The sequence below is a fragment of the Manis pentadactyla genome, chromosome 1, assembly GCF_030020395.1.
Source record: "Manis pentadactyla isolate mManPen7 chromosome 1, mManPen7.hap1, whole genome shotgun sequence".
In the NCBI taxonomy this organism is placed as follows: Eukaryota; Metazoa; Chordata; class Mammalia; order Pholidota; family Manidae; genus Manis; species Manis pentadactyla.
Window position 1 is genome coordinate 141,361,710 of NC_080019.1, and position 25,643 is coordinate 141,387,352.

The following is a 25,643-nucleotide window of genomic DNA, read 5'->3' on the forward strand; positions in this document are numbered from 1 at the left end:
CAGAGACAAGACCCAAGACTGGAAGATTCCAGTTAGACAGTGTTTAGACATGTCATGTCTGCACACCAGTTCGTTAACATCCAATTCATCAACTTGGAATATTAAAGGAGAATTCCGCTTTCTTTCAGTTCTCTATACTTACCAGATGTACTACTGCCCCGGTCTGAACTGTTGTAGGATCCTCCTGTATTCTGGTCGTATGACTGGTTGTATGGGATAGTTGGAGGAATTGTGTCATTTGCTCTATAATCTAGACATTTCAGATATGGAAAAAGTATTAGGCTTTTATTTTCTCTTTGGTGCCTCAATCATTTATTAACAATTAGGCTTTTAAACCATCATGGTGATCATTTGCTAATACATTCATAAGAGTTCCAGAAGATTTACAAAATACAAAGTCTTTGTATCTGATGTTTTACATGAATCAGACTAAACATAGGTATGACCAGATCATACGAAGGATTATTTCTTCTCTTTAAAATACTTGAAAATCAGCTAAGGTAGAAATTAGAATTGCTTGACTTCTGAACTTGAAAACTGTAGTAACAAATAATTTTAACAATAAGAAATCAGGAAAATATCATGTCTGTAAATCATAATATATAAAATAAAATAAAAATAAAACTGAAATTAATCAGCAAGACTACATCTAATAAGAAACATATCCATGATAAGAAGCAAAGTATCATCTGCCATAGAAATGTTTGTACTTACTCAGAATGTACTGAGTAATTATCTGTCAGTCTAGTTGCATTCTAGGTCTTTATAACAGTTTGACATACCAAGTGTGTTTACAAGCAGTTTAAACAATAAATAAGACTGAAATATTTGTACAGAGGACTGTCTGAGCTTTCCAAAGTCCACAGGAGAGTCATATGCTATGGCAGACTAATGTAACAATAGTTTGAATCTTCACTGTAAATGTATGATTGCAGAAACTGTCCTATTCATCTTTGTCAGCTTTTGTCATGGAGTTGTGCAAGAGTCTTAATAAATATTTATTGAATAAGGTTATTACACCAATCAAGCATTTTCCTAAACTTACAAAAAAGCTAGATAATTGTACTGTTAAATTAAGATAAATAACACTGATTTAATCAAATAAAATATTTGCTTTAGTTTCCTTCTTGTAATCTCCAAGTGTAATAAGCTTTATTTTGAAGAAAATGGTCCCAACTCAAGACAACAGAAAATAAATGTCTCTAGTTATCTACAATAAAATGTATTCTTTACCTGGACGCTTGTACAAAATTGCTGTTATCTATTCAAATTTGAGCAATCTTTTTTTTTTTCCCCTTAGGGGTATGACTTTGAAAATCATGTTATGAGAGGGTAGCCTAAAGGACTTATAAGTAAAGCAAATACCTTTTTCTTCCAACTCACCCATATTACCATAGAGAAACATTCTCCTCAGGCTGTTCTGCTAACACAATTCTGCTGTTACAAGTTAACACTAAATTTATTTTAGGTTCTATCCTGACACACTTCAATCAGAGAAATTTTGGTTCTAAAATCATACATGCTGCCATCTTAGTGACCACAGGAGGTAGGAGAAATACAACAGACGGAACCACTTCTCCAATTCAAGTTTAATTATTTTTCTTCAGTTTGATATAAAAATGCTATTCATTTAGATGACCATGTAGAAGCAATTATCTTCCATTCACAAGTGGAGAGAATGGGAGAGTCTATTTATTTAAAAAGTGAGGTATTGTGATGGTTGCACATCAGCCTTATAAATAAAAGATTGGCTAAGCAATTCCACACCTATGATTAAATTTAAATTCATCTCCAAATCATTTGAAAATACTTATATATTATTATAAAATCAATTTTCCAAGGTTATTGTTGTGCTAATTCACTCTGTGACACTGGAAATTTTGAAAACCAAGAAGTGAAAACACATTAGTAACAAAAGAAAGATTGTACTTGCTAGCCCCATACTTGCACGTTTCCACGTGGGCTGAAGGGTTAAGGGCACCAGTGCAGAGAGGGTGGGAATAAAGGCCAAGGTCTTCACCTTTGTTCAGTTTGTTTTGCTCCATGATGTTATACTGAATTGGTGCCCCTTCTGGCTTCTGCTGTCCAGGTGGTTTCCAGTGCTTCTCGCTGGCGTCCCCGCTGCCATTGTTGATGTTGTTGCTGAGGTTTGACTGGATGAGCTGGGTGGTGGCGTAGGGAGTGGGCTGCCCTGATGGATTGACAAAACGCCCGTCCTTCAGATTTGGGCTATTGAAGGTTTTCATCTCATTGATTTTGTTACTAAGGTCCACATCACCATAAACAGTTGACTCAGGGAGCATCAGATTTGTTTGTTTGTTATCCAGTTGGTTGTTATAATTTGCTATACAATCAGCTATGTGCAACGGAGAGGAAAAGGAGAAAGTCATTCTGCATGGTTATTCTTTTAAATTTCTTTGTAAGTAGCGTTGTGAGTCACAATACAATTGTTATGTAGAGTATAAATGGGCTTAAGTAAGCTCAGTAAAAAGGGCCACATATTCATGTGTAATTTCTAAAGAAAACAACTAAAATTTGAGGGAATAAGAGAGGACACACAGAATTTATAGAGACTAATTGATGTTGAACTTCTGCTAGTGCTATGGTAGTAAATAATTCTCCCAATTTAAGATGAGTTTCCCTTAACAACCCAGTTAATAGAACTCCACTAAAATAATATACATGTGAATATGTGCCAAATTTAAGTTTTCTAGTGAGTGACAACTATCTGGAGCTACTAGTTAGCTGTTGAAGCAACAGAACAAAGGATATAGTAAGTTGAAAATACAAATAAAGGGAAAAAACTCTGCTGTCGCACCAAGAACTTGAGATTTCAATCTTTATAAAGTAACTCTGCTCAAAGTTATGAGAAAAAGAAGTAAAGTGATAGTAAATAGTGTTTAGAGAATTTTATTAGTTCTTCTCTTGATCATGCAGAATAATCATTATCAGTGAAGGATGTTATATAATCACTTTTTCATGGTTTCATAATGACACCCCAAGAAGTATAAAATGATTAATAATGATGACAAAATGAATCATAAATTACCAGGATAATTTGATCAGAGAAATTCTGAAATAATATCTAGTATGTTCACTATTTCAATTTCCCTCTATATATTACTCACTGAGATATTTGAGAATTAAATAACTGAGATATATATATATATATATATGTTTAAAATCTTCAGTGGAAAACATTAAAACAGCAAGAAGAACTAAAAGCATAGTTTAAAATTAAAACATTTTTAGATTAAAAAATTAGTTGTTACAATAAAATATCATTATTTTAAAAATAAAATATCACTGACATAGAAATATCATTATTTTATTCATGTCATTCAAAGTGGCACCAACATGAAGGCAGCACATTGAAGACTGGTTTTCAACGAGATATCTTAAAAAATGGTAAATTAACACAGTTGCTAATAGAAAGTAAAGTAAATATGAGTTTAATTTTAAGAAAAATGTGCAATTTCTAATACTGAATTCAACTACTCTGCATTTCAATAATAATTGGTCAGGGAATGGGTGGGATATTTGACTGATCTGGTTTTTAGTAATTCTGATTTCTAGGCATTTATTTTTTTTTTAGTAGTGGTTAAGTATTATTAAAGGCAGTATGTTTTTTTCTCATTTTTCTTCACCAGTCTTTCTAAATGAGTGCTACTCAGCAGAACTTTCTGAGATGATGGGCATGCTCTATTCTGAATTGTCTAAGAGAGGAGCCACTGGTCACATGTGGTTACTGAGCACTTGAAATGTGTGGTTACTGAGCACTTGAAATGTGTGAAGAAGGAACTGAATTTTAAATTGTATTTTATTTAATTTAAATTTAAATATTCACATGTAGCCAGAGGCTACTGTATTGGACAGCCCAGCTCTCTCTATATTAATTTAAATGAGTATTGTCACTTTTCATGTCCTATAGGGTTCAGTATAATCCTTCTTTTATTTCTAATTATGTGAGCATTTGTCTTTCTGGACAACTAGAATATGGACCACTGGAGAACATGAACTTGGTCACCTGGATATACGATATCCAATTTCTATGGAGACTGGAGACATACAGAATTACTCTGATTTGTTCTTTATGGTGCATGGCCTTGTAACCTAAATGCCATTTTCTATCTCTCTTTTCTTTAATTCCATGGATTATTTTACTCCTATAGTCACATTTTTTATTTTTTACAATTCTTTTAATATCTCCCATATTTGAGAATGCTGAGGGGTTTTTGGTTTTCTAAAAAATCATTTGTAATTTTCTGATTATTCCTTTAAGTATTGCATACTTTACATCCACATTATATTATACTGTCATGCTTGAGCATGAAATTTCAGCTGAGTAATTTCTTCACACATATTTCTGAACCAAAAACGCACAATATAAAATAAATGTACATATACACCTGCAAAGGGATATATATCTTATATCCTTAGGATTTACTCCTATACCATAAAAATATGATTTTGAATTTCAGTTCATTTTCATTTAATTTTTTGTTATTACTGTTGTTCAAGTATATTACTGTTACTACTATTAAAGAATTTGGTTCACTCTATAGGTCTGCTGCCTTTTTGTTCTGTTTTATTCCCCACATCTTGAAAATAATTAAATAATTACAGTGAAAAGTTGAAACTATATACATTCTCACGAAGACGACTTTTACATAATTTCATTTTTCCTTATTTTCTATCTGTCCCAGAGTTTCTATTCTCTATTTTCCCACTGCATCCTGGGAAATGTTCTGGTGGAGAGTGAGACGCAGAGATACGGAGGAGAAACTATGTGCGTGAGGCTAGTTTGCTAAACAATAAATAATCAGCGTTTCATGAAATTGTTAATCGAATTTCCCTGTCCCATGCAGGGGGTGGGAAAGAAATTAACTCCTTCTGGCTTACAAGGGTCTTTAACAAGGCTCATGCCCATCAACGCGTCTCCGTGTCTCACCTGGGCGGCTGTAGGTAGTCAGGTTGCCGTCACTGTTCCCGTTGCCGGCCGTGCAGCAGTTGATGGAGCAGTCATTGTGATTGTTGCCGGTATTCGGCCATGTGTCTGCCAGCCACGGCTGAGCGGCAGGTTCACTGATGTTGAGAAGTCCTGGCCTATGGGAAGAAAAGTAGGTAAAAGCAAATTTTACATAAATAGCAAGTCATACTTCCTATTCAGAATTCCAACAAATCTGTCACCTCATTATTCTTACAAGTAATTTGGTCAACTGTGGTGAATGATATTATTATTCCTTTTTCTTTACAAACAGAACAACTATAAGGTAATATTCTGGGATGTGCCTCAGTTTATATAACCATAACTGTAAACTGGCAGAGTTGTGCTTCAGACGTAAACTAGTGTGCTCCTTGCAATGTTCTAGTCCATCTTTCATCACAGTGATCAAAATTTTGCAAACATGGTATCAACCATAGAATCTAAAACAGAAATACATAATTTTTTTAGTGTCTTAGTAGCTTAAAGAATACCACTGGTAAGATAGTTTCCATTTCTTCATTTTTGACCTATTAGAAAATCATGAACCTTCTCACAATCATGAGCTTCACAAAGAAAATGAAAGAAGCTCCTTTATTTAGACAATGGATCCTTCACAGTAATCATATTTGCATATTTTTCTTTAAAACTATGTTTCAGAAAATGCATGGGGCTCTGTGACATTTTACAGAGAGCATCATCAATGTTTCAGTGCACAGTTCTGTAAGCTTGTCAGAAATTTCTGATGGTGACAATGTAAAATGCCATAAAGCCCAGCATAAACAGGGGAAAGCTACTGAATTAACTCTGGTAAAACAAAGATGTCCACTCTAAGAGATATTAGTGTTTGTGTCTTTCTGGGCACACCAGATGTTAATGTTCTTTCCCTGTGCACTAGGAATATAAAGCACATCACCGGTTATTAATGGGAGCCCCGGACCTCCAGTGCCAGAGATGCACACTGGAGTCCAAAAATGGCATTCTCAGTGTCCTTTTCCAAAACTGACATTATTCGATAAATCCAGCAAAGAGGTGATGATGCGTGGAGTGCTGTTAGAGCCACAGTAAACAGACTGGCACTGCAGATTTGCAGATTTTCTTCATCCTAGCATTTTCTTTCTTAAAGTGCAGTATCCATACTTCTCATTTACCTGGGAAGCAAAAACCTGATATTTTACTCTCTATGGTTCCTATTCTGACACACAGATAGTCAATCAAAAAAATTTACTATGCAAATCATGGTTATTTGAGGTATAATTAACTCCAAATGAAAAATAGAGGTATATATGCATATACGTATATATAACAAAAATGAGTATTTACTCTTTGCTTACAATGTGTGAGACATTACTTTGAGTTCTTTACATGTGTTAACTCACTTAATCCTTGCAACAATTCTATGAAGTAGTTACTATTATTATATAAATTTATAAATTTTATAGATAAGGAAACTGAGATGCCTGGGAAAAGTCAGGAAACTTGTGCATGGCTATACAAAGTGAGTGAGTGTTGGAGTGGGGATTCAAACCCAAGTAGTCTGGCACTAGAGATCACTCTCTAATCCAGGATGCTATAAATACATACTGGAGAGTGCTGAAATTTCCTAAAACTCTCAACATTCTTCCTAAGGGTGGGGAAATGTCTGAAGTCTTGAGATTCTGAATAATACTGTTAAAAATGAGCAAACTTACTATTAAAAACAAGCTTTGAAGAGTCATGTTGCTAAATTGTTGAAATTTGAAATATTTAAATGCAAACTGCATCACAGATATGTAATGGATATCTTGAAATAGATGTTGGTTATAGAATTCTGCATCTAGTAATCTTTAGCTTTCCTTATTTTCTCTTGAACTTAAACCAACCATGTTATCACTAGAGAAGTTATTAGAAATAAATCTCCATATTTGAGACATTATGGGGTGTTTGAAGTATGGGTCAAGTGGTAATTTTACAGTCTGATTTACATGTTTTAAAAGGAATAGACAATATTTTTGTGCTACTACAATTCTCTTTTAAAGACAGTCTCCTTTAAAGCACTTTTAAAATGAATGTTTTGATATCATCATACACTGAAAGAAATTTTCTTGTGTATGGATGATTTCAAATAGGAAGTAGGATTCACATCCTAACTTTCGGTTTGAGCTTGCATTTGGAATGCTAATTGTTTAGGGAAGAAGGAGAGGCATGACTACTGGTCCATAATGAATCTTAAAATACCATGTGTGTATGCATATTTCAGAGGTTTCTGAGGAAGTCAAGGTCATATGCAGTTACTCTGTAAGGGTGTCAGGGTCTTTTAAAACTAATAGTATCATAGGCTATCTTCAAGTGATCTAGTGTGTTTATGAGACAGATTTAGCTGTCCAGCGGTAAGAAATGAAGCAGAAGCAAAACACCATGTTGGTTACAGTAATTAATGTGTCTAAAATCTTATGTTATAATATACATTATCATATGACATATTTGTTTAGTTATATTTTCATGCTGATACATCTGAGTTCTGCTTATTTCTTGGTTGTCTTTGAAAAGATTATTATCAGGGAAAGGAATACACTAAGGTTCACATAAACCAAACTTTTCTAGTTTATGACAAGAGGACAGATCTGTGTCACAAAAGAAAAGAGGACAAATGCCCTTGAAGAATGTTGTGGCCATTACTTTCCATTTCTCTGCTCTTACTTGTCAATCAAAAAAAAAAAAAAAATACTAGAGGGCCCAAGGGCTGGGGAAAATGATGAATGGCCTTGCCAGTAAGGGTAGCCAATAGGTTATCTCTTCTTTCCATTGATAGTTTGAGTTTTGAAGCCCAGGAAGAATCAATGGACAGACCTAAGAGTCGCCAGTATTTTATAGAGACTTGACTCTCCTACTCTTTTCTTCAGGCTTTCTTTGTTTCCTGGTTTATGCTGTGGTTTGAGTTTTAAGTAGGTTTTTTGGAAGAGGTGACTGGGATGTTTGGGGTAAGGGAAACAAATAAATAGCTACCTAATAATTCCGTGAGCATTCCCTGGTCTTCCTTATGAAGTCCTTAGTTCTTTTCAAATTGGGAAGAGATCTTTTTGGTTGCTACAATCCTCATTTTCCATTTTATGGGAATAGCTGTATTTACAATTTTGAAAACTAGAAGAGATTTTTAGCCCAACCTTCTCCTCTATGAGAAGAAAATGTCCAGCTCCCCAAATTGTCATTATCACAGGGACTGAACTCGAGTCTTCTGATAGTCATTCATTCAATGACTCACTCATTCCTTCCTTCCTTAGAGATTTTGATATATTTCAAGATAAATAATTAATATATTGCATTTATTGATGTAATTCAATAAATTATATTTACTGCTCTACAAAAATTTGTACTTAATTATTGATTTAATAACCCATCTAGCCTCTACACTCCAGGATCTCACATTCTATCATAAGACACAAACATGTAAGTCAAGAGTTAGCAAACTATTTCTGTAAAGGATCAGATAATAGTCATTTTTGGCTTTAGAGGATATATATTTTCATTTGCAACTACTCCACTCTACCATTGTAGTGGGAAAGCAACCATAGACAATATGTTAACAGATAAGTCTGTGCTGAATTTGGACTTGATATTTTAAATATGGTGTGTTCTATTGAAAAAGGAGATCTTCAGCATCTCTGAGACATGATCCATATGCATTTCAAAATATCATTTCTGGCTCTAAAAGGCAAAAGGAATTAACAGGGTGTAGTGTTAATGAAGGTAGATGAAGGCAAAAGGAATTAACAGGGTGTAGTGTTAATGAAGGTAGATGAAGGAAGGATTTCAGGGAGCTTTTGTGATAGAGTGGGCCAGGGAGAACAAGTGGCTGCAGTGAAAACATAGTAACAGTGAAGAGGGTAAAAGGTACATCAAAGAAATGCAGTAGCAGATGCAGGGGCGAGCATGACTTGAACATTCTGACCTGGGTGTCACTGAATGAGTTGGGAGGTTCAGTGAGGGCTCACAAAGTGAGATGCCCGAGGGAAGCCAGTGTTTACGGGGCAGACGAGAGAGAAGTGAATGTAGAAGTTTGCTTCACTGATTGTTCTCTTACCACACTGGATCACAGAACACGGACACACGTGCACACACAACCACACATGCAAATGTCACACATGGTTGGGAAATGAGACCTCTTTCCAGTGCTATTCTGAACCCACTTATCCTGCTCTATTTTTTCCAAAGACTCATCAACTGCTGATACTGTGGGGTTAAATTATTTTTAGTGTTTATTATTTACCTTCTATCTCCTATGTTAAATATAAGGTTCACAAGGACAGGAATTTTTATTGACTTTGCTCACCGATGCACTCAAACAACTAGAACGGTGCCTGTCATATGGTAGGTGTTTGAAAAATATGTCTGATGAATACACACATTAAAAATCGTGTATAGAAACTGTGCCATTTTGAGAAATGATGCTAAGATCTTTACTTAACTATTGCCTCTGTAATGTTCCAGCATCTTTTATCATTTCATTTGGTAAAAATATCATTTCTATTTGGCATTTTGGTATTTGCAATAAGTCACTGCTATTCTATTTATAAATTGAAAAGGTTATTTCTGTATGGTGATTTAGCAAGCTTGCCAAATGGATAGATAGCCCACGAACTTCGTAATTTTTCAGTCCAGCTGTAGAATCTAGCATTTGGTAAGTAGAGACTCCTGCCATTATTTCCTATTTGATAATTTGCTGGATTGTAAATTCTTTTAGAGAAGAAAGCAGACTTACATTTTTTGTGTGTATGTGTGTGTGTTCAAGAGAGAGTGCATCTGCACACATTCCATGCACAGAGACTAGTATAGAACATATAGAAGATGCTCAATAAGCACTTGCATATGTCTGAGTAATGAGAAAGCTGAAGTCTGTAGTCATGAATATACACATGTAGAAAGGTGGTTATAAAAATCAGGCATTCCAGATTTATCTAAGAGTGAATGTTCTTATGCTGAGGCTGTTTCATGCATGCCTGAGCTATGATTTAGATGGAATTCCCCCTGGATGCAAAAACATGCCCCAGTTTAATTCCTGAATGAAGTGGATTTATTCCTTCTGAAGACCTCCCTAGCTTTTGGGCCTTACAGTGGCTGGCTTTGTTTCAGAGGTATGAAAACAGGAAACGAGCAGCAGTGCCCAGGAAAGAAAAGTTTAGTGCTTTTGCCAAGTTTGTACAGCATTGGTTAAAGATGTTCAACATTAAAAAAAAAAAAAATCACTCTGTTATATGCTAGAATCAATAATTTTGTCATCAGGTGGTATGTTCCTTGGATTTAGGAATACTGTCTTCCTCATTTTTGTCTTTTCCAGTAGCAACCATACAAAGCAGGGCACTCAGTAAGTTGACCAAATTTGAATTATAAAATGGTTTAGTTGGAAGATTTTTTTCCCTACACCTCAAGCCAGATGTTACTGTTTTTGAAAAAAAAAAATTATCATAGAAAATCCAGAAGCTTGGCTCAAGTAGCCTATACCTTTTTTCAGCTTCTTTAAGCTTCCTATCACATCAATTTGTGATTTCTCTGTGAAGATATTAAAGTTCACTGAATATTAATTACAAAAAATATCATAAATATAGGATTGAGGTTCATTTTAATTAGGAAAAAAAGCCGTGTTAACAAGCTACCTAAAATTCCTTTTCTTATTTCAACATACTTCCCTGCAAATGGAGAGTGAAACTATGTTGAATTAATAACAAGAACAAACATAACCTGCTACAACTTATGAGCAACTGCTGTGTTCAGTAGGTTTTCAAATGAACACTACTTTGATAGTATCTGTTAACTAGCTGTATTTCTTAATCTTCATAAATGCCATTGCTTAATTACTTTTAACTCCTTTTAATCATCGACTAAATTAGGAAGTGTCTTTTCCGGTTAAAGTGCTCCCTCTGGTGTCCACTGACTGAGATGCAGCAGCGCCAGTCACTAGCTGTATTTGTGAGTAAACAGGCTTGGCTCCACAGCACAGCGGAATGGAGTGTTCCTAGAAGATTTGAACTAACTTCACCTTTCAGTTGAACCTTTTAAGCAAAGAAAGTGATGTCATTGAGGAAGATAAAACGAAATATCTGGAATTCCCCTTAGGATCTACAAAACAAGCAAGATAATTACCTCCCTCCACTGCTCACAGCTTCGCCTCCTCTCTGATAAGTTACTAGAATGTTACAAAAAAAAAAAGAGGAACAATTAATAGACATATTTATGTTTAAATATCAAAAGCTATTATTTTCATGAGCATCTTTCCAAAGTGGAATGCTTTCTCCCTTTCTACTTAAAAGCATTGCAAAAATCATCACAAGAAGTAGATTTCTGATTCCACTAGTATTGTTTTTTTGATTGATTAGGATTAAGTATGTTACTCTTACTGTCTTAATGTGCCAAAGACGTTGAGAACTGAGTAAAATCAAACATCAGGACATTCTTATTAAATATAACTATTACACATTTTACATTCACATTCCCATATTTTGAGTTTATTATCAGATCATATACTTTCATGATTTTATATTTATATGAGTGGAAGCTTAAATTTGGAGGAAAAACCCTTACTAGACTATTTTTCCAGAAGTATAAGTACTGCTAAGACAAAGATAAATGTTAAAATAAACCTTTTTCTCCACACACAAAGATGTATGCCAAGTTGTGACTATTAATTAATGTGACCTACTTTTTATTGTGGCTTGCAGAAACCCTTCTCATTATATTTTGATCAGACATGTATATAGTGAAGATATATTTTAAAGCTTTTGAAAGTATTCTCAGCTTAATAAATTATGGATATAAGTATCTAGCTATAACAACAACAAAAAAGATTTGCACATAGGCAAGGGGTTAAGAAGATTAGCTTTTCTGTAAATACAGACACATTTTCTAAGAAGAAATTTGTTTCTAAAAGCTGCCAAATTCTGCTACTTAGAAGAACTCCAAACTGGGAATCTGCTATGGAGAGATAACTGCTCACAGTGATCACAATAATTGGATTAAAACCGAGGAGAGAAGACTACAGGTACATCGTTTCCTAAAGGTGATGTGAAAGAAGAGGGCCCACTATGAAAGAAGCTGAATAGAACAGAATATTAGGATTTGGACTTAGGGAGGATGAAAAGTTTTATCTTTCACATGAGCAGGATATTTTGGTTACCTTTAAGGAAATTGATTTTATGGACTGAGAATTGCAAGGGAGATAAATTTTTTGTTGGAAAACCTGAAATCTTAAGGGGGAAAATGTACCGCCAAGTATGAGATAATCAATAAGATCATTAGCATGTTAAATCATGCTGAGGGTAGAAACAGCGTGTCTGTTTCATGAAACACATGCAAACAAGGCTAGATGCAATGTGGTGTCATGAATAAATAACTGCATTCAATGGATGAAAGGTAACACCAACCCTTTCCACTTCAAATGCATGCCTGACATGAGTCGGTGAAGTATTGTATTCCATTTTAAGTCCCTTCCCCCAAATTACTGCAGAAAATGAAATAAAAACAGAAACACAATAGTACAACACATGCCAAAAGAACAAAGGGAAGAAGGAGGGTAAGTGCAAATATATACCTGTTGGTGTGAAGGTAAAAGACGGGACTGAAAAATCAAAACAAAATATAAACCAGTTATTAAGCTGAAGAGAGAAAGGGAACATATCACATTAGTATAAATCAAGCAGACAGCTGAACATAAAACAAATGTAAATAACTAAGCCTGTAGTTCTGACACTCTGATATATGAATAAAATAAAATCTGAGGTTAAAAAAAGAAGCTTGTCTCTACAAGTACCGTTTGGAAGTGTCTGGCATTCTAGCACAGAGGGGACTTGTGCTGGGTTAGCCTCTGAATGACCCTGTGTTTAGTAACAGAGCTGTAGCTCATGGCTTTAGTACAAACAGGAATCCTCTATGATTAATCATTTCCAAACACTTGGATGATGGATTCTTAAACAAGTATTATCAGGGTCTTGCCTGAATCTTATCCAGAAATCTGAAAGTAAATGCTTATTAATGTAGACTAATAGATGCACTGAAGTATTCATCATTAAGAAAGCCAGAGACTGAGACTTAAAGAAGGAGAAACACGGAGGGAAGGAGGGATGGACGGATAGAAAGAAGGAAGGGAGGGAAGAAGAAAAGAAAGAGTTAGAACAAAGAGATCCATAAAATTGGACTGTTTCACTGCCAAGAAATGCCTAACACCTTATCATATAAACAGTGTAATGCTACATTTTTATCTCTTTGAAATTTGTGAATGGACAGGAAAAGCAGCAGTTTTAAATTTTAATTTCTCTATTACAGTTTACAAGTAGAAGCTCTCTATTAATAGGGTATTTTTTTTTAATGTCACACTATAAGCTGAACAATAGGACGTACCACTGAAAACCTTCACTCTCTCTGCAGTTATAAATCTTAATCTAATCAATAATGCCTGAAATTGAACTGCAGACCTCAAAAGTAGCAGCCTTGCATCCCCCACTCCCTATCTTCTCCCATTCCTGGGTGTTGGGTAACACCAGAGCTATTTCCACGTCATTTCATAGAGGGAGGAGGCTGGCTTATTGCCCAAACTCTTCACGTTAATTTAAAGTAAACACTGCCCTGGTAAACAGGGCAAGGACATCTGCATTTCTCTCTTGAACAGGACAGTCTGCTTTTAAGAAACCTTTAATACACACAAACTAGAATATGGATTACTTCTTGTAGATCGTAAAACTGCCAAAAATGTGTTTTCTATTTCACATTTGAATGTCCCCAAGGAATTTAGTTTAGGATTAGGGCATTTAAGGTTGCAAACTGGAATGCTGTAGCATCCTTTATAATTGTATCTTCTTACCAAACCATTTCATCTCAGCATCATAGAAAGAACAAAAACAAAATCCTCACTGCTGCACACCCAGTTTGTGCACTGGCCTTCGCAGGCAATGCAGCAGTCCCTGTCTTAAGAATGCTATTGTGTTTTCTCTCAGTCAGGTCTTTTCAGAGTCATGTAATTTAGCTGCAATCAAAAATTTAGAGCCATAGTAACAAGCCTTCATTTAAAAAAAGAGGTACATTTGAAAGTAAAGCTATTCAAGCAAGAATAGAGTGACTTGTACATTAATCTGCAATCACAAGGGCATAGGGAAAATACGAAAGGTCCTCGTCAGGACTTCCAGCTAACTGCTAACACCAATTTAAAGAATTGAAAAAGAGTTGAGAAGAGGTTGGTCTAAATGGAATTTCTATGGCTCATACACCAAAGAACTTCACCCTCAAAGCTTCCAATAACATAATAAACTTTTTAGTTGGTGACACTGCTGCCGTCTGTGAATGTATGTGGTCAATGGGCACCAAGTGTTCTAGCAGAGGGTACACCTACATGAACAGGGATTGGTTAAACATGCTCACTATTACCCAAAGTCACACTCCGGCTTGATGGTTACAGGCCAAGAAAATCTTTTACACTAATTTCTTTAAAATATTTCACTTTTTTTTTTCTTATAATTACCACATTGTTTTTGGTATAGACAATTTAAGATTTCTGGATGCACTTTTTTTTTTAAATTGCATTTAACAAGAATTATGAAAAAGTGCCAATAAGGCAAAGTGAGAAAAGCAGAATCAAATGCTCACCAATTACATTTGTAATTATGTTCTATGATTTCTGCTTCAAACACAAGCTAGTTAAAAGGACAATGATATTAGTGTAATGGGTTTTGCACAAAGAGCACAGAGGCATTTGTCAGCATGCTTCGAGTACATTAGTAAAAGAGAAGATATTTCAGAAGGGAAGAGGGTTTCATGTCACTATTTAGATTTTTTTAAGACAATATAGAGCATTAAATTGTTATAACTACACAGCACTTCGTGGCAATAAATATACAGGATTCCTGGCAAATTCAAGAGACTCTACATCTGTATGTTAATTAGTCACATTTCCTCATTCAAATCAGATTTCAAAACACAACAGCCAATACCCTGCTCTGCTCCATAACACACAGACACCCACAAAACCCTTCTCTGCATTGCATTTTAGCCAAAGGTTTTATATGGTAACACATGTCTGACATTGTTCTACTTTGTATACATAGAAAGAGCCAGCTCTCTTGGCAGTAACCTTCAAGACTTCATTTTCCATTTCCCAGGCAGGGAGACTACAGTTTGCTTCATCTCTAGATAGGACACATATCCGAAAAAAAATGTACTTAAGGATGACAGTGCTAAGGCAGTACACGTACATGAAGGGCTTGCTCAGGGGCCACAGGCAGGAGGAACATGGATTTATTTTTAGAGTATGGGCGAGGAATTGGTGTTGACCCTTTCTTGCCAAGTCCCCTTGTGACCAAGGGCACAAATATTTTGGACCACTGTCCCAGACTGTTTTAAAAGTGTATGGGGATGGTCAATAGCACTTTCATTGAGAAAAGTTCTAGCTAGCATTACAAATTCTGACTTTTCCATGTAATTGATCAGAGAAATGACTTGGCCAAGACATGTAGGAAATGTTTCTTAGGAATTACATAGACAATTGTTTTTAAAAGGGTAGTGATGGTGGGGGAGGGGATAGGTTTACTGGTAATTCTCTTTAAATTCACTTTTCAGCAAAGCAAAAGTGCTGTCCTAGACTTGAGTACAGGCCCTATAATGAGGGTAAATGTCTAATATGTCCACCAAAACAGGACAATTTTGAGAGCAAAAAAGAGTACTGTAAATAATGTAGTTGAACTAAAGACATTAATTGGGACTGTCCCTTGAAAACTGGAACTTACCATCACCCTACCTATAGCCTGAATCCTAGGCTCAGAATTGATGAATATATTTGCTGATGAGAGAGGAAGGAAGGGGGAGGGTTACTGGTCTGGTAGTGTTAACAGATCTTCTCAGAGAATAGAAAACACAAATCACCCACTGGACTTTGAGGATATATGGCAAAGGTGTCTGTGAAATACCTCAGCACACTTGGTTCATCCATAAAATTGTAAACAATAGCAGCCAAGTAAACTTTCTCTTCTAAAATAGTAAACACATTTGTGTAATGAAATCACCATCACTAATTAACAGCATATATATATTCAACTCCATAACTTTAAATATAAACATTAACAGAGTACTAAACCTTCTCTCTCTGCAAACTGAGGCACATCATTTAGTCATGCATTCCACATTCACTAAGAAATATCTATTTTAGAAATAATCATAAAGTAATTATTTCACAAATAATCTCTTTAGCTTCACAAAGGAAACAGCACCTCCTTCAAAGCTGTATGAGACAGCTCAAAACTTGTATTTACAGTTCCTGTGACAGGGAGATTAAAATATTTCTGAACAATATAAGGCAATAAAGTAATTCCCTAAGAGAATATTTAAATATAGACCTACCTCGGTGAAATACATGGTAAATGAACTGAGCCTGAAACTGATAAGCTCTATTTGTAGCACTGCTACTCGAGAGAAGTTAATAGATAGCTATCACAATATAATAAAGGCATTTTTGAAAATCTTTATATGTTAAAATAATTTAATACAGGATATATAAAATTATGAATAATTTGGATCACAGATTAAAATCAAGGGTCTATAAACATATTAAAATATGAAAAACTTAGTAAAGCTAATACCTTTTCTGATACCTGCATAAGTACTAGTTAGCCCATCTCTCTTCTTCCGGTGCCGATAGAGCCAGATGCTGAAGACCATGAGGACGATCCAGCAGGCAGCCCCGATGCCCGCGATGAACGCGGGCTGCTTCACGACATCTGAGATCTGCTGAGCGAGGCTGACTTGGCCCTCAGATGACACTGGGTTTCCGTGAGAGTCTGTGAAGCCATCTTCAGATTAATTTGGGTTTAAAACTCAATGAGAGAATGAACACATATAAAATGGCCATCAACACTTTGTTAACTTGGGGGCAATACTTTCTGTTTTTCATTTTGCAAGATTCAACGTTGTTAACTAAGATAGTTCATGAGCTTTTCAGCAAAATTATATTTAGTTTAACTCAGAAAAGTATGATATAATAATTTTATCGGATATATTTAGAAACAAAGACAATAGCACAGATTTTACTCCAGATAACTCCACAGTTCATTGCTAAAAATTTCAGAGGACACCACTAACAAAATACAATGCTAATACATAGAAAATTAGAATTCTAAGTGAATTACTTTAATGCTAGTACACAAATAAGGGATACCATTTAAGCATGTATAGAAAAATACATTACTTTCTCAGACTTCTATAGAAATCCTCAATTATATTTTCTAAAAATGAGAAACAACATTTCATTTCCTCTACAAGGTAGATATTGGGGAAAAAAGTGTGTGTAGGTGTGTATTCCCTCTCCCTGCCACAACCTAATCATATTCTAAGACTTTTAACTACTTTAGAAACACATTATTTGATCCTATATTTGGAAGGGTCTATAATACTCAGGATCATTCAAAACCAATAAAAAATTAAGATAATGTTACCACTGAAATAACTATGAATAATCTTTCTTTTTAAATAATAATCATGGCTAGCAATAGATCTAAGAATGTTAAATATGGACAAGAATTATCAAGTGTTATGAAGAGTAAAAAAGGCTTATGTTTTCTGTTAGCTATTTTGATTCAAGAATTAAAAATGGATGAATCTGATGGCTATTAAAATTTACTTAATTTACATTTATGTTAAAACCTACTAAGATATTCATTTTTCAAGCCCACCCTTTCATCAGGCCAGACTGAGCAGATTGCAAAGCCTGCAGAAAACTGGAAGCTGTTGCTCTATCAAAGCAATATCCTACTTTGTTGTTATTGGGTGAGGCCAACACTGAGGATGCTCAGTGGGCAGGATCCCCAGCAGGGTCCGTAGTGATAATTTTCTCCCATAACATCTAGTGAAACAAGAAGGTGTTTGCCCATTGCATTAGGACTGGTGCTTTCTTACGAGCATTGTCATTTGACTCTGAAAATGTTCTGCTAATACAACATGCTTTAAAAGAAACATTTGGTCCAATCCAAAATTCCTTTTTTTTTCAAAAAAATAATTGGTATAACTCATTATATATGAATAACATTTCTCAAAGAGGACAAAAAAACTCCACAGATTATTTTTTCTTACAAAATGATATTGTGTCATGGTAAAACATGGCAGGAAAAATAAACATCACTTGATGGCTAAGGAAATAGCCTTGGAAAAACAGCATCCCTTTCTATGTAAAATGACTAAATTGCCACTTATGGGGTGGGGTGTGTGTGTGTGTGTGTGTGTGTGTGTGTGTGTGTGTTTGATTTTCTTCTTGAACTTAATTCCAGGTCATTCTATTGATGGTCAAGGCTGAAAAACCAATTTTCACAAATAGTCACAGTCACCTGCCTGCAACTGTTTGTTGATTGTGAGTTTTATTTTATGTTTCAGACTCTTTTATCTATGGTTATCCTAAAAGCACTCCATCCTCTGAAAGTTCACCAGGCAGACCCATTCTTTTTATTCCTAATATAACCTTTGTATCTGCTGGGTTTATAGATTTCATGGCTATTTGTGCAAGGTTAGGTTGGATAGCTTCAGATTTTATAGAGACAGCCAAGAGACGTTCCATGCAAGCAACCAGATGCGCTTAACTGAATCAAGTGTGGTGTGACTAATGAATTAAACGGCCACTCTATATCTCAGTCTTTGTCTCATTGCAGCTGAGGCTACATTAAGAGTTAGAAAACTGGAATACATTTATAATTTCAAGAAAGCCAATTTGACCCTAAAATCCCCTGATTTAAAATCTTAAATAAATACATTAAACAAGGTCCTTTTTCCAATTCATCTTGAAAACCCAGAACTAAAAGTCATAGGTTATAAAATAGGTAAATGACATCAACAATGTATAAGGTCATCACAATGTAACATGTAATTTAAATCCTGATAAATTAATACTGGTATTTCACAAAACCAGGCAACTGTTGGAGTAAAAAAGGTCTATATTTAGACTCTTTTACCCCGTATCTTACATAACATTGTAATAGATGAATCAAGCAATTGTTAAAATAGTTTCTTGTATTGTTTGGAAGTTTGTAGTAAATGAATCAGCAATAAACCAGGAAGCTCTTTTTGCTTAAAAGTTGTGCATATAATCACTATTTTAAAATGTGCTAAATGTAAAAGATGATCCAACAATCAAACTGTGGCCCATGGGTGTGGTAGGGTCAGCAAACTCTCCACCGAAAGTTTGAATGGTACTCACAGCACAGTGTTGTTGGGAGGTTGCCCCCCAGCCAGTGACTGTTCTGTGGTGGTCCCACTCACCTATCTGGACTCACGTGGCTGAGTTCTGGGCAGGAGAGATGTGCACCATTCCCAGACCTCACTCGTTAAGCCCTCCCAAACCCCATGTATTTATTTCTTCAGTTTCTGCACCCCAGGGTCAACCTTGGAAGCCCCATGTTACAGAAGGTAAACACATCAATCCGTGTCTACGTGGAACAGAGTCCCACCCCACAACCTTGGACTTTAGATGGACTTTATTGTGTTATACCACAGGCCTATCTATTATGCACACATATCTGTTACAGCAGCTAGCATTGTTTTAAGAAGAAAACATTAGGAACAGTTTCCAAATTCATTGTAAAGTTTGTTATGTATAGCAACAAAGCTGATTCAAAGCAAATGTTTCCTAATTTTGTTTTGAAATAATTTCTAGAATGTCATCAATATTACCAACATATAAAAACAAGTGCTAAAATTCATATAGATAATTGTTTTTCATAATTTAGCAACTGACAAAATATTGGTAATGCTTAATTTTTGATCTGGAAGGGACAAAGTTGACTACATCTCGTATCTTCTGTAATTTAAATGTTACCTCTGAATATCTGAGTGTTTTCTCTCCCCTTTCCATTTATTATTGCATTAGCTGCTGCTTTTGTTGTTTGCTTTAGATTTTACTGGTAACCACTTCCTAATTTGTAGTTTATGTTCATGCCATATTACCTATAGGAAACTATAGCAACCGAGACTTCTCTTTCAGATTTTTTAATCCATCTAACCACTTTTGAAACACATACTATGTTTAACATTCTGAGTAATTAGCATACAACCATATTTTAGCACTTTAACATCTCAATCTGCTGATATTAAAATTACAATTTTAAATGGACATAACAAATTGTGAATATAAATTATATTGCTGTAAAGTTCCAATATCTAGCTTAAGTTGTGCATGAAAAGTTTTTGTTTTTTTTTTAATCTGAACAACTAACTGTAAGTTCCAGGAAGGTTCAGACTGTATCTTTCTTGCTTACTGAGGTATCCTTGTTGCTCAATTAACATATTTGTTGGAAAATAAAAAATTCAATAGGATAGGATTAGTATGATACTAAATACTTCTGCTTGAACTATCATTTAAAATGTGTGCTTGAATTAAGTTTAGTTTAGTTGTGATAGATAAGTAAACAGATAGGTAGATATGTTTATCTATAGATAGAGTTAAAGCTAATACCAATACTTTTGTACCTTGATTGCCACATTCCATATTCTATTCTGCTTACAATGGTGTCTCTACAAAAGCAGGACACAGGGACAGGGAGGGACTTTCAAAGTGGATCTTCCCCGGCACTCACCTAACTGAATGAACTGTGGTTCACTCTTGACTCCAGCCCCAGCCCCAGTACTGGCTGCCACCTCTATGCGGTATCGGATCCCAGGAACCAGAGAGGGAATGACCACAGAAAAGGTGGAACCATCTACTGTCTTGTTAATATGATACCGAGTTTCATTGCCCAGACACCAAACCTGTAAAGTGAACACAACAAATTTTAACTTTGTAAATTATCGAAGTTAATGCAAGGATCAACATAGTACTGTGGTTTTAAATTTAGATGGAGTTCAGACCTATCAGGAACCAAATACAGGACATTTAAAAGGTAATTTTTCTCTTTGATCTAGTTCTGAGAAGACTCTTCCAGTCAAACCTAGTATTAGTACCTTAAACATCTCTTTGAATACTTTATATACTTTTGAAGAATTATATCAGGTAAATGTACAAATTTTTGCTTGAATATACTGGTTCCTATCAGCCCAAAAAGTCATTTAAAAAAATATATACCTAGAAATTATTTGCTGGGAAAAAAAAAAGACTTTGCAAAAGCTGTGTATATCCAGATAAATAATAATAACTTACCTATCGTCACTCAGTATTTTCATCCCTACTATGAGCTATGCATGATATTAAGGGACCAGTTATCACAAAACAAAGATGAGTAGGAAATTCTGAATCTAGAACTTTACTTCAGTGGTTCTCTGGGATAAAATTACCTGCTGTCACAGTACACTACATTTTATATCAAAACCAATGAGCAGTTGATTTAAAAAGGTAGAGAGCTTCTCAATTATCAAAAGTACCTTTGCATAAATATGGTTATTAAAAATGAAACTGAACATAAGTAGTAAGGATCATCTTTGGATTTTATTAAGCCTGTGATATGTTGAATTACACATAGAATAACAATACATATTTGACTTGAATGAAGAAATGTTTTTCTAATAAGAAAACTATGTTTCTCATTAACTTTAATAATGATTTATTTAATGTAATATAGTTGATATACTATCTTATATTAGTGTCAAGTATACAACACAGTGGTTCAACAGTTATACACATTACTGAATCCTCACCCCAACTAGTGCAGTTACCATCCACGTAGGAGGATGTTACAGAATCATTGGCTGTATTCTCTATGTTGTACCACCATCCCCATGACCACCATACTGATAATGATATTTTTGATAGGAAATTAATTTCCAGAAAATTAAGATTTCTAAACTACAATAATCCTTCATTTAAACGTCATTAAAGGATTATTTAATCTAGAGTGATCTTTTGCAATGACAGTATTTGGACTAAGTTTCCATAAGAAAATGACCCATGGAGTACTAAAACATGCTCTATATTCTTTATAATGTCCTCCAGCAAAATGTAGGATTAACTTCAAGTAGCCTATTGTCTAAACTGTATTAGGAAATGGGATTTAAAATAAATCTAAGAACATCAGTGCCATCACATGGGCAATATCTTTAATGTTCTTTCTTTGAAAATTAATATTATTTTAATATAGTTTCAATGCATAACACTAGCAAATGGCCAGACTCTAAACCAGGATCTGACCATTTGGAAATAAAGAATCCTTTGTGATTTCTTTTTTCTCCAATTGCATTATGCAGCTGAACCAAAGCCACAAACTGATTTTGTACCAGTCAATCAGTTTCTGAAAGCCATTTTATTATTTTAAATTGACCATGAAGTTAAGTGAAATCCACCCTTTTGCGTTTCTTCAGGAGAGAAATGAGCTTTGACTCTTACGGGAAAATGCCTAGTTTACCCAATTTTCCTTGAGAGCTGAGACATCACCTCATTTTAAATCCTTTAAAAATCTGTAGAGCAGTTTATTTTTCTGGACCAAATCATAGCATCCTGTGACTCCCCACTGTTGAAATAACCTTGAAATTCATGAGAAAGCACTTGAAAGTATAGAGACTCTTACCTTTTAATGACTCAATTACACTAGAAGATCTAATTTGAAATACCATTAAACATCCACAGTGGCAGCATTTTAAATACTTGAAAATGTCACTCTTTTGAAGTATATGCAAGTTTCATAAAGAGGTTTTCAGATTGTTTTAAAAATTATTTAAGAATAGATATTATACCTAAAATTAAGCTTAATATATTTGGTTACTTTACAGCTTACTTTGCTACTCAAAAGAAAATACATGGTTTCGGACCTTAACCAAGAATACACATCAGAATCTGGAAAGATCTACTGAAATATATATATGGACAGTCCCATCAGACCTACTGAATCAGAATCTCAGAATGGTGGCCAGACACCTATATTTGGAAAGTGATTCCCCAAGTGATCCTGATGTGAGCATGTGGAAGGTGGATGTGTTCCCCTCCTTAACACCAGTTTCCTATCAATAGACACAGTCTAAAATAGTCACATAAAGAGCTAATCTATTAAGATCATAATTTAGCTAGCCACTAGAAAAATGCTCAGGTATCATGGAAATAAAAGGCAGTATCTAGAAAAAATATTTTTTTTCACTTGCAATTCTTCTAGTAGTAGTGTTTACATAAATATGAAAAAATATACATAAAATCTACTTTCTATTGAGATTTTCCTGATTTAGTTATCAATTATTCATTTATCATAGGTCATTAAGAACCTTCTGAGAACAGATTCACTCATAGGATAAATGTCATGTCCCTAACTTAGTTTTTACTGTACCTTGATATGCTTGAAAATATGTGCTCAAATGAATCTATGTAAGACTCTCTATGACAATACATCACATATTTTAAAAATGCAATTAAACATATAGAAATTTATAGCTGAATTTCCTCTGACACATCAAATTTTATTTAGAGACTAAAATAAGGTTTCTAAGGGGAAAAATACTCATTTTTATTTACCCTAAAATATTTTCCAACTTAGTCCAAAATTTTAAAATTCCAAACATGTTAAAAAAAGAAAACAAACCATATTTGATAGAATTTGACTCCTAGCCAATTCTGTAGGGCAACTCAATGCTACAAAATATATTAGGAGCAAAAAAGAAAAAAAAATTTTTTTTCGTAGCATTTATATTGGTTGTGCGAAATTCAATGGACCTATATATTTTTTGACCATGTAGATATTCTTTTTTAAATTCATTTTTTTCCTCAAATGGCTTTAGAAATAATTATTCCAAAATTACTGAGCAGGAAAGTATTTTAAAAATAATTTTACATGCTGCTATGTTGACCAGCAGATGGCGCCAAATATCTACGAACAATTTAACCACGCTTGTTCTTTCTTTTCTTTCTAGGGGACGTGGGGTGTCTGTCCATCGGTAAATCCCTGTACAGGTGTTACCTTGTACTCTTGGACCATTCCATTTTGAGTGTCATCTGGAGGCGGCTGCCAACTAACAAGAATTGCAGTTCCGTTTCCATCATTCTTCGAAACAGTCACACTTTGGGGTGGGGCACTAGGTGCTATTAAATTATTTGAAAAGGTAGACATACGAGTGCATTAAAAGCAGGCAGTTAATATTTAAATTCTAAAAATAACTATATAAAATTTATGTCAGTAGATGCATCTATTTTAAAGGTGCTTCTTATCCAAGTCTGAGAAATCCCAAACTACTGAAATTTGTTCTCAATATTGCTAACCCATTGTTACTGTGAATTTTCCAAAACCAAAGTTCTATAGATTATCTCCACAAAACATTCCAAGAAAATTCTTATTTCTACTAATCTGTAACTGTAGTCCATGTTCTCCCCTAAAAATTTTCAGAAGTATGAAGTGAATGTTGATCATCCATGGTATTAATATATCCTAACATTTATGTAATCAAACTAATAAAGACATTTTAAGGAATTCTGGTTATTTTTAAAGAGTACACTGTGACAAACAAACTTAAACTTTTATGTAAATATTCATTTTTAATTTCCAGTTATAGGTTGGCCAATCATACTGGTCTGTATGATTGTGTGTAGAACTAAGTGTTTCAGAGGACATGAGACATATGCATAAAATGCTAACCCTGGAAAGTCCTGAGCAAACCAAGAAATTACTCACTTTATTTATAAATCATTACTAAAGTAACATTCAGTAAGCAATTGGAAAATAATTAAAGGAAAGGCAAGCGAATTGAGAACAATATCATCTTTAAATGTGAATTTTAGTTCTGAATAATTAAATATACCTTATATATATGCCATTAAGTAATACAATCCTCACATTTGCATGTATATAGGCCACTATTAAAGCAAGACAAGTGTAACAGAATTTTGGTTTTTAGTAGTTATAATTAAATTCTCCAAGCAAAAGATAATGTTTAATATCAAGACACATTTTTTAAAACTTAATTAAATTAATAAAAGTCTTAAAAATGTACTGCAATGGATAGTAATCACATATTTCCTTATACTTGCCTTCTTCCAGGGTTTTGGCAAATTTAATTTCACTATCTGCTCCTTGAAATTCATTAAAAAAAGGACGAGCCTTAATTTCATAATTGACTCCCTTTTTGAGATCAGGGATAACAACACTGTTTTTGGCTGGGGTCTTCACGTCAAAAACTAGCCACTCTGATTCACCATGGTTGGCTCCAGATGGCCGATAAAGAATTTTGTATCCTTGAATATACTGAGACTGTTGGTCCACCTATTAAATTGACAAAAACACAATCACTTTACTGGTGTATAAAAAAATTATGAAAATGTGACCAAATGCAAAAAATTCTATCTGACTTCACCCCCATCATTTTCTAGTTTATCTGAAATAGAATACTAAAAATGAATCACTATCTTCTGTAAGGTTCTCACTCTTTTAACTTAATATACAATCTTAGGTATTAATTCCTGTTTCACGCAGAAATGTGAGACACCATGGCAGTTCTGTGACAGACATCTAGACACATCAGGGTCAAGAGGATGAGGGAATAAAATGTGTTTTACCACTTTCTAATTTTAAAAACCTACTTAATAGTACTTAAAATATTTCTAAGCTTAAGAAAAGTTCATGCAATAATGATCCTATCACAGTAATAAATACCCTATGTTTCTTTCCTCTGCTGAAGTTAATTATTGCATCATAATAGAAAACAGACACAAAGATGAAACGTTTCTCTATTCAAGCTAGTCCACAGCTACCATAATAAACAATGC

The 25,643-nt window shown here is 34.4% G+C and overlaps 1 protein-coding gene across 8 annotated transcripts in view; it reads right to left on the minus strand.

Annotated features, from left to right (window-relative positions):
- Positions 1–25,643, minus strand: part of ROBO1 (roundabout guidance receptor 1) — a 1,078,818-nt gene that overhangs the window by 36,444 nt on the left and 1,016,731 nt on the right. For 3 of the 8 annotated variants that reach the window (XM_057501788.1, XM_057501792.1, XM_036881500.2), the window contains 9 exons: positions 24,909–25,140; positions 23,845–23,966; positions 20,551–20,722; positions 16,576–16,773; positions 12,546–12,572; positions 11,102–11,144; positions 4,952–5,106; positions 2,021–2,356; positions 143–250 (listed from right to left, as the gene is read on the minus strand). In XM_057501788.1, the coding sequence (XP_057357771.1) occupies positions 143–250; positions 2,021–2,356; positions 4,952–5,106; positions 11,102–11,144; positions 12,546–12,572; positions 16,576–16,773; positions 20,551–20,722; positions 23,845–23,966; positions 24,909–25,140 (1,393 nt within the window). The remainder of the gene's footprint in view (positions 1–142; positions 251–2,020; positions 2,357–4,951; positions 5,107–11,101; positions 11,145–12,545; positions 12,573–16,575; positions 16,774–20,550; positions 20,723–23,844; positions 23,967–24,908; positions 25,141–25,643) is intronic. The other 5 variants (XM_057501817.1, XM_057501796.1, XM_057501821.1 and 2 more) reach the window with 5 other exon arrangements.